Raw genomic sequence first — 14,331 nt, 5'->3', positions numbered from 1 at the left:
TAAGTGCGACTTGCATAATGTTTTCAAAATCTTGTGTAGCATGTCGTTATGTCTGTCCACATTTTGCGGAGCATTGCCGGAGGTGTGGGTATCTGAAGCTGGCAATAATTACGAAACAGCAACAGATGTTTATCATACTTTAAACACTTTTTTTTCTTCATATTTATCATATTATTATTATTTTTTTAATGTAATATCAATAACAATAACGTAAATGGTTGTGAAAAGTTTGTAGGTTATTTTTTCTCCATGGAGATGTCTGGAATATTCCACAGAATGGCATAAAACTTGGCTATCTCCATGGAGACAAGCTCCTGACTCCACCAAACCAATGGCAGTAAAAACATCTGCAAATGAAGACAACATTTGAATCCAGCAGGTAACGGACCCTCCACCAAGAAATTTGTATTGAGTGTATTTTTAATAAACTAAACACACATGTATCAATAACAAATCCTCCATGACATTTCACTGATGAATTCAAGAATGAACTTTTTTCGTGTTTTCCGTGTTGCCATGGACACCCCCTGTGCCTCTCCAGAGTGACTCACGTCATGAACGTCTTGCCAGAGACTGATTCACACTTTCTCTGCTCCCTCTCTCTGCTCTCCTCTCTCTCAATCTCTTCTTTCTTTCTTTCTTTCTTTCTTTCTCGCTACTCACCTTTTTCCACTCTCTCTTCTTTCCTTTATATCTCTTCTCTCTCATCTTCCTCGCTCTCTTTTCCTCTCTCCTTTTTTCCTCTCTCTCTTCTTTCCTCTCAATCTCTTCCCTCTTTCTTTCTTTCTCTCTTTCTTTCTTTCTTTCCCTTTCTACTCACTTTTGTCTTTCTTTCTTTTTTTCTTTCTTTCTTTCTTTCTCTTTCTACTCACTTTTGACCTCTCTCTCTTCCTTCCTCTCAGTCTCTTCTCTCTCTCATCTTCCTCACTTTTTTTTTCTCTCTCTCAACCAACTTTTTTCACTCTCCTTTCTTGCTCTCTCTTTTCCTTTTTTCTCCCTCTCTCCTTTTCTCTCTCTTTCCTCTGACACAGACACACCGACAGGTTTTCACTTGTGCCAGAAATACATTCACAGCTGTCGCTCTGAGCTTTGTTAAGTCATCAGCTGAATTTGTTTCATACTAAAGCAATGAAACAGAATCATACGTTACAACGATTACAGCTGGAAATGTTGGCTCAGAGTGGCCGGCACACCTCTGTCCGTCAGCCAGGAGGCAACTCTGGCTTCAGAAATAGTTCACCACAGCCGAGTATCCATCTCAGTTATGAACAAGCACATTATGTACAGTGCTTTGTGAGCGTTGTAAAGTCAGATGTATTTTTTCCCCATTATTTTTAATACAACAAAGTCCTGAATTTAAATGTGAATATATCGTATCGTATCGGTGGTGCCCGTAGTGATCGGAGCACTCAGGGCAGTGACCCCCAAACTCCCCCAGGAAAAACATCAGACATATATACACATATATATGTGCTTTTATATATATATATATATATATATATATATATATATATATATATATATATATATATATATATATATATATATTTGCAGATACATTAAGCAAAGAGAATAATACACAGACGGAGGTTGTCAAATAAAATCAATACACAAACTATGATAAAAGGTTTATTGCCATTGTCAATGGACAGAATTCACAAACATAGGAACTTGCTTTGGTGATTCCGTGCAACATAAAACAATGAACAATAATAAAGCAAAATATATCAAATAGGGCATGCATTGAAAAGAAACAATTTAAATTTACTAACAAGATAAAAATAGGCTTACTATGTACACAACATTTACAGTTAAATTTACAGATGTAGTGCAGAAAGTGACCGTGCAACCGAGCAAGTTACAGTGTTTAAGAAGTGTTCATGAGTCCAACGGCCTCCTGCCTGAGGGGAGTGGCCTCCTGGCAGAGGGGAGTGGCCTCCTGCCTCAGGGGAGAGGCTCAAATAGTCCATGTCCAGAGTGAGAAGGGTTGGCTGTGCTCGTCCCAGAGCCCTGGAGACGTGCAGGTCCTGCAGAGATGGAAGTCTGCAGTCGATCACCTTCTCAGCAGAGCACACAATGCGCTGTAGTCTCTGTTTGTCCCTGGCAGTGGCTCCAGCGTACCGCACGGTGATGGAGGTGGTGAGGATGGACTCAATGATGGCCGTATAGAACTGCACCATCATCTCCGCAGGAAGAACATCCTCTGCTGAAATGCTGAACAAATAAATAATTTATAGGACAAAGTTGGACTGCCAAGCTTTCTGGAATACATTTAGAATATAATCTCTCTCTATATATATATCAGAGCTATCAAAGACTATCCCACGTTTCTCCCCTGCCATAATGGTTTGACCCACTTCACTTCACCTGTGCGCACCGCTATATTCAAGATCAGTGTTACCTGTGAGCCTCGTGCGTTGTGTTGGAGATGTGCCGTGTGTGTGCGTAAATGCTATAAAACCACACACACACACACACACTCACACACACTCACACTCACACACACACAGCCTTTTTCACTGTTCAATAAATTTGTTGGAATTGCATCAGAGACTCTGGACCTCAGTCATTTATTCTCCTCAAGTCACCTTCCTTCTAACTGAGGATAGGGAAATATAGATGCCCCATCACCCATTGTATTTGGGTTACACAATATCGATTTAAGGTTTACAGACCGACAAACTTGTTAAACAGCTGTCGTTAAACACAGTAATGTATGAGGTCAAACCACCGTTTTTACTTTCCCCAGGCAACCAATATTTGTCTGTTTGTTTTAAACTGCAAAATACAATTCATTTACCATGAAAAATACTGTATAGTGAGCTAACAACACTAAATACAATTGTTTTGGTCCATTCATTGTAATTTTAACTCCAAACTACAATAGTGTATTGTAAATTAATCTGTATTTACGCTGATATTTCTACTGCATTTCACTGTGAGACAATAGCAGACCACAACGGATCCAAAGCGCATTCATTTGTATTATACGACTAATATTGAGGAGCAGAATAAGTCACACTGCAAACAGTAAATTGTTTACTAGGAATGAATACTACTACTGATATTAACACCTTCACTGGTTTGTCTTATTGGGACAATAAAGATTTCTTCTTCCTGTTAATAGGCCTCATTTTGAGCACTTTTGACGATAAAAATATATAATTGGTTTGATTGAACATGGATACAGCCATTATCCCACAACAACTGCTATAAATACCAAATCCAACAAACTTTTTTTTCTTTCTCAGTGAAGCATCGAAAAGTTATCCAGTAATATTTGTTTGTCAAGTGTGCCTCGTCAAGCAGGTTCCACTGTCGTCTTATAAACTCTCTATTGAGCTAGACCGACCACACCTGAAGTTATTACGTTACACTATTCACACAGAAATGTTGCCAGAGCAAGTTTAACATACCCAGGGCACACCATACTACTTAATATTACAGCACAAAATAACAAAGTCAACTTTATGATGATAAATTGTGTGAAGTCCTTCATTCATTGTATGAGTTGTGTGTTTTTGAAGGTTCAAATGTCTTTAAAGGTTATTTATTTTCATATGAGCAGCAGTAACTTAGAGAAGCCAAAAGTTATGCTCAGTCAAGTTAGAATAATGTTGTTGTTGTTGTTGTTGTTTTATGGCGGTTGGCATCCAAGTGTTGCATTACCGCCAGACTTTATTCCTCAGACTTTGTCGTAGTCCTCAGACTCTGTCGTAGTCCGTAAAAGTACTCCTTCCATTGCTTTGGTGTTACAAAGCCCATGAGGTCATGATATGTCTTTGTGACTAGAATAGTTGTTGTTGTTTCAGAGACCGGAAGAACATAGCTCTGCCTTCGGGGGATGCAGGTTTAGCAAAAGAGCTGCTGAGGTGCAGAAAATAAAGGTCTCTCAAGGTATATCCTATGCAGATGCAGTCAAGAAAGTTTCAAGTAACGAGTTTAGAGTAAATACAGAGAGAGGAGCCAGCGCTGCTCCCAGCCAGGGCGAAATGAGAAAGGCCAGCGTGGCTCCCAAGAAGTGTGAAGGTTTCAAGAGTGGAGGTCCCAAGTGTGCAGGTTCCAGAATTAATGAGAATACCCTGGTTGTGGATAGAGAGGATTTTGTACTCTTTATGGTGGATGTTGTAAACTGTGCTGCTCAGACTCAAAGCAGAACTGAAAGGATCAGGATCATTGCTAAAGCTGCAGGGAGATTCCTTGGAACAAAGGAGCTTGATTGGGCAGATATAGAAAACAGGCTAAAGGCGCTAAATGGGAGTCGGAGTGATGGGGGTCTGCTTGTGGGGAGTCAGAGTGATCAGAGTGACGAGATGGGGGTGGGGGTGGTCTCCTGTCCTCGCCCAGTCTCGTAGACGCACGGCTACCAAGCAGCGACATCAGTGGACATATTAAAGCCTATAGAATGAAGCCTAAAGAATAAAGCTGTACGGTGGAAGCACCGAACGTCAAAGAAGGAGAGGAAGATGAAGAAGAGTCTCCCTGGAATAAAGCCAGTTGTTGTTGTTGTTGTTGTTGTTTTATGGCGGTTGGCATCCAAGTGTTGCATTACCGCCAGACTTTATTCCTCAGACTCTGTCGTAGTCCTCAGACTCTGTCGTAGTCCGTAAAAGTACTCCTTCCATTGCTTTGGTGTTACAAAGCCCATGAGGTCATGATATGTCTTTGTGACTAGAATAGTTGTTGTTGTTTCAGACAACAACCGGCTTTATTCCAGGGAGACTCTTCTTCATCTTCCTCTCCTTCTTTGACGTTCGGTGCTTCCACCGTACAGCTTTATTCTTTAGGCTTCATTCTACAGGCTTTAATATTTCCACTGATGTCGCTGCTTGGTAGCCGTGCGTCGTGGACGAGGACAGGAGACCACCCCCACCCCCATCTCGTCACTCTGATCACTCTGACTCCCCAAAAGCAGACCCCCATCACTCCGACTCCCATTTAGCGCCTTTAGCCTGTTTTCTATATCTGCCCAATCAAGCTCCTTTGTTCCAAGGAATCTCCCTGCAGCTTTAGCAATGATCCTGATCCTTTCAGTTCTGCTTTGAGTCTGAGCAGCACAGTTTACAACATCCACCATAAAGAGTACAAAATCCTCTCTATCCACAACCAGGGTATTCTCATTAATTCTGGAACCTGCACACTTGGGACCTCCACTCTTGAAACCTTCACACTTCTTGGGAGCCACGCTGGCCTTTCTCATTTCGCCCTGGCTGGGAGCAGCGCTGGCTCCTCTCTCTGTATTTACTCTAAACTCGTTACTTGAAACTTTCTTGACTGCATCTGCATAGGATATACCTTGAGAGACCTTTATTTCCTGCACCTCAGCAGCTCTTTTGCTAAACCTGCATCCCCCGTAGGCAGAGCTATGTTCTTCCCCACAGTTACAGCACTTCAGTTTTGCACCCACGTCACACTTCCCATACTCATGATCTCCTGCACATTTACCACATCTTTGCTTCCCTCTACAGACCGCTGCAATCAGTTGGTCTCTGAAACAACAACAACTATTCTAGTCACAAAGACATATCATGACCTCATGGGCTTTGTAACACCAAAGCAATGGAAGGAGTACTTTTACGGACTACGACAGAGTCTGAGGACTACGACAAAGTCTGAGGAATATAGTCTGGCAGTAATGCAACACTTGGATGCCAACCGCCATAAAACAACAACAACAACAACAACAACAACAACAAGTCATATAGGCTTTATTATGTCCACTGATGTCGCTGCTTGGTAGCCGTGCGTCTACGAGACTGGGCGAGGACAGGAGACCACCCCCACCCCCATCTCGTCACTCTGATCACTCTGACTCCCCACAAGCAGACCCCCATCACTCCGACTCCCATTTAGCGCCTTTAGCCTGTTTTCTATATCTGCCCAATCAAGCTCCTTTGTTCCAAGGAATCTCCCTGCAGCTTTAGCAATGATCCTGATCCTTTCAGTTCTGCTTTGAGTCTGAGCAGCACAGTTTACAACATCCACAATGAAGAGTACAAAATCCTCTCTATCCACAACCAGGGTATTCTCATTAATTCTGGAACCTGCACACTTGGGACCTCCACTCTTGAAACCTTCACACTTCTTGGGAGCCACGCTGGCATTTCTCATTTCGCCCTGGCTGGGAGCAGCGCTGGCTCCTCTCTCTGTATTTACTCTAAACTCGTTTCTTGAAACTTTCTTGACTGCATCTGCATAGGATATACCTTGAGAGACCTTTATTTTCTGCACCTCAGCAGCTCTTTTGCTAAACCTGCATCCCCCGTAGGCAGAGCTATGTTCTTCCCCACAGTTACAGCACTTCAGTTTTGCACCCACGTCACACTTCCCATACTCATGATCTCCTGCACATTTACCACATCTTTGCCTCCCTCTACAGACCGCTGCAATATGCCCAAAGCGCTGGCACTTAAAGCAACGCAGGGGCGGTGGAACATATGGCCTAACGTCATGGCACATGAACCCAATGAACACCTTACTAGGCAGGCACCTCCCTTCAAGTGTTACCATTACCGACAAGCTGTCACATCTTACCCCAGACCGGGTCACCTTCAAACGCCTAGCGTCCACCACCGTAGCTCCAGTCAAATTCTCCTTAACTTCATCCACAGACGTCGCCGTAGGGACACCTACGATAACTCCTCTGACCGTGTTTCTTTCAGCATCAGACACAAGAATGTCCTTTCCACCCAGACGTTTAGTTCCAATCGCCTTCCGTTGCTGAGCCGCGTCCTTGCACACGACCAGCAGCGAGCCATCTCTAAGGACACTCGCACTCTTGATCACTCCCACAGCTACAGTTAGGCTCTTTGACAATGCCACTGAATTCCACTCCTTAAAGGATGCACTATCCTGTGCAAGCTTTATGATCACCTTACAGTCTCTGCTCTCACCCCGGATATCAATAGCTTCAGCCTCATCCTGCTGCTCATTCCCAGAACCCTCGGACGAGCTAAGGGACTTTTTACATTTCCGGGCACGTGCAGGCAGAAAAGGCTGCTCCTCCACGCCGTCCAGAACGTCTTCCATCCCCAATCCACTCTCCTCCGCCATCTCCCGTCTCTCCAGACAGGGTGTTGAGCAAGGTCTCCTCACAGTTTTAGTCCCCTTGGACCAGAATAATGTTACTTCCTCTTCTTCTTCTTCTTCTTCTTCTTTGGTGTTTTATGACAGTTGTTATCCAAGTGTTACATTACCGCCAGACTTTATTCTTTAGACTTTATTCCAGAGCTGACTCTTCTTCTTTGGTACTTCATGGTGGTTACCGCCGTACATCTTAGGCTTTATTCTTTATGCTTTATTTTTAGGCTTTATTCTTTAAGTTTTATTCTTTAGGCTTTATTCTTTAGGCTTTATTCTTTAGGCTTTATTCTTAAGACGTCATTCTTTAAGGTTTATTCTTTAGACTTTATTCTTTAGGCTTTTTCTTTATTAAGATAAGTATTTGATCCACAATGGGGGAAATTCCAGCGTTGTAACACAAAGTAGGTACAGAAGTAAACAACAAAGACCAGATAACATAATAGAAAAGAAAGAAAATCTTAATAGAAAAGCTCTCAAAAAAACCTCTTATATTCTTAATAAAAAGTTTTTAAGAAAAATAAATAAACAATAATAATAACAACGATAGACTTAGACTTTATTCTTTAGACTTTATTATTTAGGCTTTATTCTTTAGACTTTATTCTTTAGGCTTTGTTCTTTAGGCTTTATTCTTTAGACTTTATTCTTTAGGCTTTATTCTTAAGACTTTATTTGTCTCCCTGTCCGACTTTATTCTTCAGACTTTATTCTTCTCTCAGATTTTGTGCTTTGAACTCGTTGGCTTTGAACTGAAGTCTGACGGTAATCTAACACTTGGATAGCAGCCATAAAACGCCGAAGAAGAAGAAGACGAAGAAGAAGACGAGGAAGAAGTACTGACCCAAATAACGACATACTCAAGTAAGTTTGAAAAGTATGTGGACTATTGTATGTGGTCTACTTGAGTACTGAGTAACAGGTTAAACATAAAAATAGATATTGAAAACGGAGTTAATAGAACCTTGTAAAGTAGCACTTGTTTTGTTTTCTCCCACAGAGTATATTGTAAAAGCAAACATGTGACAAAATGTGACGTATTTTATGTCTCGTCAACCCAGAAATAACAGCTGAAAGCGGCGCTCTGTTTATCTGAGCTTGGGACGGTACACATTCTGGTTTGCTGTGTGAAAATTAGGTACCCCAGCTTAAATGTAATCAGACAGACGAAACACTAAATAATGCAGCAATTCTAAACAACATATCGAAATATAAATCGTATCTGAAGGCAAGGAGTAAGAAACACAAATCTTAAAGTAATTGCATATTGACAAATGAGACCGTAACCAAAACGTTTACTCGAGCAAGTTTGTGTCGGAAAACTACTGTTACTCAAATAAATGTAACCACTCCTCTGGTTTTAATAGTAATATACGTTGGACGTAGTGGTTATAGAAGTACGCTATAGTAGTTAACATAGTAGTAGTTGTAGTAGCAGACGTTTGCAGTCATTAATAGTCGTACTAGTAGTAGCAGCAGTTACAGGGTAGTCTATTTTACCAGACAAGACTGAACTGGTTAAGCGCGTAATCAACAAGTTTGAAACCAGGTCTAAAATGTAAAATTATTCAGATCTAGGACTAAACCTGGGATAAGGGGAAGCCAAAGCACAACACACAGCAGTGGTGTGCATCAGAGCAGGCTTCAGAGAAATAAATAATAAATAGACATGCACATTTTTAACAACCAGTGATTTGACACTGAAGCGCCGACTTAACAAGCCTCGGCCTGTCTTTTAGCCGGAGTTAGCTCTCTCCCAGGCGTTGACTGGCAGGAGCAGCTGAATGAGTGAGTCTCTCTGTTACCTGAACTCTGTGGAGGCAAATGGCAATGTGTGACAGCGTGCAAATACCTAAATGTATATTAGCAGTTGCATCAGTGCCGTGGTAGTTGGAGAAGGCGATGCCAGCTGTCTCTAAACTTGGAGGTGTGCCACAGGGATGCTGGAGGAGACTGTCCTTTTGCCCTTAATGAAGCATCGCAGTTGCGTTCACGGCCACAAGTCTGTTAAATATCTGTTCGAATTAAGTAAAAGTTACATTACATGACTTATTGTGCCACTTAAGAAATCTGTAGCGTGCAAGAACTATTAGAAGTGACTGAAATAAAAGTGAATTTGAACACGTGAGTCTGAACTCATCAAATAAAACTGACTAAATTACAATGAATGCAAAAGAAAATTGAGTAAAACTGCAGAAAAAAAAAGAATTTTGATGGGTCACAACCAGGGCTAAAAAAAAAACAAGATTCAAAACAAGATTCAAAACTAAGACAGAAGAAGAAAGTGTAGTCATTTCAAGCAATTATAACCCAACATGAAATTTAAAACTTTAATTAAAATGTCTCATAGGGCCTGCAAAAACAATGAATATGATGAAGTTTTCATGATTAAACTCTATATTTAGCATCAGCCTAATACATTTGTAAAGAGGAGGTTGGTGGTGCATTTCAATCTGATTTTTCCTCAAGACTAAATCCAACACATACAATAAATCCCAGCAAAAGAAGCAACTAGACATAATTAACTGAAAAGATTTAGAACTAACGGCATCCAAAAGCTGTCTCTCGACTATCACTATCACTCAATCTAATTAACCCAGCCACGCTGTGCATGTAAATAAGTATCTCCAGGTGTGGTGGAAACCGCATGAGTCTGTCTTTTCAGGGTCAAGACAATTGTGAATGCAAACGGATTTGGGATAATCTTGTCAGACGCTAAATCGCAGAGAGGTGCTGCTGAGTGGGGGTCTGCGGCCTCTGGTGGGGGTTGGGTGGAGTCTTGTGGCATTGTATGTTGACCACAGGGAATTGTTCAATGTGAAACGCAAAAGTGAATGCTGACAACGGGTTCGAAAAGCACAGTTTCTACTATGGACATAGCACAACTTTGACCTGACACAAGAATGGGCCTAAATGACTTTGTACTGCATTAAGTCCACAAGTTTCATTAAGTGATTTGTCATGTTAGAAACTGCATTAATGTATCATTATAAACATGAAGCCTAACTATTTCCCCTCTCACGTATCAAGTAAGAGTAGTCAAGCGCACAGAAAAGTATTAAATACTAAGAAAGACAAATTTAGACAGATAATATGCATTACATTAGAACATTTATTCGTCTTACTAGATACTAATTATTGAAAATGGTTATTTAGTCCTGTTTATTTGTGTATTGATTGAAGATATGATCCTAACTCCAGGTTAGGGGAACTGTAATCAACACAAATAAACTTGGCTGATGAAGTTGACTTAGTGACTTACTTTTTATACTGATGATTATGTTAAAGTTGCTCGAAGCAGCTAAACATATAATTAGTATAAAGTAGCTCAATCAAGGTATGTTTAGGTGACCATCTGTCTTTCTTTTGGTTGTCCCGCACAGCCATTTAAATTAGTGATATTTACACAGAAGGTATTTCATCTATAGCTATTCTACACTGTGTTTTATGGGATAAACACTGAAAATAATAGTTTTACAGAAGTCTCTCTATGTAAGATAAGATAAGCCTTTATTTGTCCCACAATGGGGAAGTTTAACATGTCCATCCCAGCAAACTGCACAACATGACCCACTTTTATCACCCTGTAAGTTATGTATGCACGACCCTGTGATGCAGCAGTAGAATAGTTATAACACATGACATGATTTGAGACTTTTTGCGCGTGTTGGCGTTCAGGGTGTGTCACATGTTGTCATCTACTGCCTTTCCAGTCTCTCTACGCGCGTTATGATTGACAAAAACTATGAAAATAATATGGTGGTCACTGCAGTTTTGGCGCACGACCTCGAATTCCCAGAGTCTTTGTCTCTGTTTTTCCTGCAATTTGACGTGGTCGAGCGAGTTGTGCGCGTCGATTCACTTATTAGGAAAAGCTAATTATGTTTAGACTCCCTGCTGACTGCTGGGAGAAACAGCCCAAAGTGATGCGACGCGTATAAGGATGCTTTTATTGGGGGGGTTGGATACTTCCGGTGACGTAATGACGTTTTCCCATGGAATGCGTGTGATTTGCCGGTTTTACGCGCAGGCGGGCAGACGACGGCGCGCCAGCTCAGACCGCCTCCCATTCGCTATAAAACCCCTCGGTCCTCCCCTAATCTCTCTCTTTCTGTTACCTGGCTCAGGGGCAGCTGCTTTGGCCTTGGAAAACCCCGAAACACCGGTGAGTTTCTTGTCCCCGTTCCTCGTCTTTCTGCGCTTGGGTTGCCGCGTGACCCGTGCGCCGAATCTGCGGGCGCGGAACAAACGCGAGTAAACGCTGGGTTTTATCGTCAAATTTTGCCTGTCCGAAGTTATGTAACGCTAAAGAATAACCCGTAGCCTTTTTAGACTATGCTGTGGTTTAGCTAGGTGTTTTTTGAACGTTTTGGATGCGCTCTTTGTGACGTTTTTTTGGCTATGATGCTGGTGAAACTCGTGGGCGGCTTTTTCGGTCTAAGAGATAGGAACAAAGGCGCACATTGGAAAATTGTGTCGAGTGATGCTGGATAGGAATTCCTCTCCTCCCTAGTCTTGAAACGACTATGTGAATATTAAGTAACAGGTGTTGCGGGTCTGGCAAGACGTGGCGTCTAAATATTTGGCAATCTTTGTAACTTAATCCGACGTGGCCTATAGTGAACACGTGTTTTGCCTGGACACGGGCCCGGCTGAGGCCTAGTCTGCTTCCGCTGAATGACTTACTTTGAGCTTGGCATTTGGTTTAGAGCAGAACATTGGTTGGAAATGAATCTGGAAAATGAAAAATTAAGCAGTTTTGTGTGATTTGTTGCGCCCTCGTCATGCCTGCTTCTGGTGTAGCGAAGCCGACTTGGGCCAATCGTCGTTTCAAATGCTCAACGTATCTTTTGGTGTAAAAATTTAGGAGAAAATGTATTGTAATGAGGCTAAAACTAACGTTCTCTTTAAATGTGCAGAAACCAACAAAATGGCAAAGGAAAAGATCCACATCAACATCGTGGTCATTGGCCATGTCGACTCCGGAAAGTCCACATCCACCGGACATTTGATCTACAAATGCGGAGGAATCGACAAGAGAACCATCGAGAAGTTCGAGAAAGAAGCAGCTGAGGTGAGTTTTACAGTGAACAATCTACTTCATTCTGTTCAAAATGGCGGCGTCGGCGCTGTGCTGCTGGCACGAGGATGTACGTGAGCGCGCACGCGGGGTGGGGTCTGTGCGCTTCAACTGCACTGTGACTCAGGGTTACTGTTTATGAAAAAGATCCTCCCAAACTCATGACGTAATTTAGAGGCAGGAAACTGACTAAGGTTGTAATGATCCATAATGTGTGTGGTTTTTAATTTATATTTTTTTCCTCCCCTTCTATAGATGGGCAAAGGCTCTTTCAAATACGCCTGGGTGCTGGACAAACTGAAGGCAGAGCGTGAGCGTGGTATCACCATCGACATCGCCCTGTGGAAGTTTGAGACCGCCAAGTACTATGTGACCATCATTGACGCTCCTGGACACAGGGACTTCATCAAGAACATGATCACTGGCACATCACAGGTAAGACCTGGCAAGTTAACCACTTGGTGGCACAATGTACAGTCTCTAATCTAACGTTTGTGTTTTAGGCTGACTGCGCCGTGCTGATCGTTGCTGCTGGTGTGGGAGAGTTCGAGGCCGGTATCTCCAAAAATGGACAGACTCGTGAGCACGCTCTGCTGGCCTTCACCCTGGGAGTGAAGCAGCTAATCGTTGGCATCAACAAGATGGACTCCACTGAGCCACCCTACAGCCAGGCCCGTTATGAGGAAATCACCAAGGAAGTCAGTGCTTACATCAAGAAGATCGGCTACAATCCCCTCACAGTTGCCTTTGTGCCCATCTCCGGGTGGCACGGAGACAACATGCTGGAGACCAGTGAGAAGATGGCGTGGTTCAAGGGCTGGAAGGTTGAGCGCAAAGAGGGCAATGCTAATGGAACCACCCTCCTGGAGGCTCTGGATGCCATCCTGCCCCCCAGCCGCCCTACCGACAAGGCCCTCCGTCTGCCTCTGCAGGATGTCTACAAAATTGGAGGTTGGTGTTTTATACATTAATCTTATTGTTGTAAACGTAGCACTTCGCAAGAAGCTGACCATGTTTGTTCGTTAGGTATTGGAACTGTGCCCGTGGGCCGTGTGGAGACTGGCATCCTGAAGCCTGGTATGGTGGTGACCTTTGCTCCTCCTAACCTGACCACTGAGGTGAAGTCTGTGGAGATGCACCACGAGTCTCTGACCGAGGCTGTTCCCGGCGACAACGTTGGCTTCAACATCAAGAACGTGTCCGTCAAGGAGATCCGTCGTGGAAATGTTGCTGGTGACAGCAAGAACGACCCACCCAGGGCTGCTGAGAGCTTCAACGCTCAGGTTTGTGACAGTTTCATTTAATCAAAAGTCAGTTTTTGAAAGTTCTGAATACATTTGCAATATTGACTTTTTTTTTTTTTTTTTTTTTTTATATATATATATAAACTTGTGCAGGTCATCATCCTGAACCACCCTGGCCAGATCAATGAGGGCTATGCCCCAGTGCTCGACTGCCACACTGCTCACATCGCCTGCAAGTTCAAGGAGCTTATCGAGAAGATCGACCGTCGTTCTGGCAAGAAGCTTGAGGACAACCCCAAGTTTGTCAAATCTGGAGATGCTGCCATTGTTAAGATGATCCCACAGAAGCCCATGGTTGTGGAGTCTTTCTCAAACTACCCTCCCCTTGGTAAGACCCTTTACAAACGTGCATACCCATAAAATAACAGTCATTGTTCAGGTTGTGTCTTACCTTTGTCTCTGGCTGCAGGTCGTTTCGCTGTGCGTGACATGAGGCAGACTGTGGCTGTCGGTGTCATCAAGCAGGTGACTCCCAAGGATGTGTCTGGTGGCAAAGTCACCAAGGCTGCAGAAAAAGCCCAGAAGAAGAAATGAATGGTTGTGCAGGACATCCAGACGGGAGTTGTGTGCCGGCAGCAGCAGGCCGCCCCTTCCCCTCACATCCCTCTTTATCTTGGACCATCTTCTCTGAGGCAGAGCTCTCAACTTAAAGACTGGCTTATGCTGATTAAAACCCATCGTAAAAGTTTTCGCAGGAAAAAGTACTGCGGCATTGTCGTTTAAATCAAAAACGGTGCTTCTTCATTTGAGTTTAAGTTGGAAATGGTTTAGAACTCTTGATGTTTAAATGCCACATTGATTGGAATTAAGCTGCTGGTAACTAATAAAAATAAAACTCTCAAAAAATCGACGCTGTTGTCCCTGCAC

At 42.8% G+C, this 14,331-nt stretch overlaps 2 protein-coding genes across 2 annotated transcripts in view; one reads left to right on the top strand and one right to left on the bottom strand.

Annotated features, from left to right (window-relative positions):
• Nucleotides 1-14,331, bottom strand: part of LOC140362067 (small ribosomal subunit protein uS7-like) — a 252,108-nt gene that overhangs the window by 18,492 nt on the left and 219,285 nt on the right. The gene's annotated exons all lie outside the window — the stretch shown is intronic.
• Nucleotides 11,054-14,314, top strand: LOC140362061 (elongation factor 1-alpha). The gene is made up of 7 exons (XM_072448091.1): nucleotides 11,054-11,245; nucleotides 12,000-12,154; nucleotides 12,416-12,595; nucleotides 12,664-13,111; nucleotides 13,187-13,443; nucleotides 13,558-13,792; nucleotides 13,874-14,314. Exons 2-7 carry the CDS (start codon nucleotides 12,011-12,013, stop codon nucleotides 13,996-13,998), a joined length of 1,389 nt encoding a protein of 462 aa, XP_072304192.1. The 5' UTR covers nucleotides 11,054-11,245; nucleotides 12,000-12,010; the 3' UTR covers nucleotides 13,999-14,314.

This window comes from Eucyclogobius newberryi, unplaced genomic scaffold (assembly GCF_026437365.1).
Source record: "Eucyclogobius newberryi isolate DKJ021-1_F unplaced genomic scaffold, fEucNew1.0.hap1 SCAF_16, whole genome shotgun sequence".
NCBI lineage: Eukaryota > Metazoa > Chordata > Actinopteri > Gobiiformes > Gobiidae > Eucyclogobius > Eucyclogobius newberryi.
Note: the sequence above shows the minus strand (reverse complement) of the source record. Positions and strands in the feature narration are given on the sequence as shown.

Coding starts and splice junctions, on each gene's coding strand:
- LOC140362061 (XM_072448091.1), top strand. CDS start 12,011: ATGGCAAAGGAAAAGATCCACATCAACATCGTGGTCATTGGCCATGTC. Junction 12,596..12,663: donor TGATCACTGGCACATCACAG/GTAAGACCTGGC, acceptor TTTGTGTTTTAG/GCTGACTGCGCCGTGCTGAT. Junction 13,444..13,557: donor CTGAGAGCTTCAACGCTCAG/GTTTGTGACAGT, acceptor AAACTTGTGCAG/GTCATCATCCTGAACCACCC.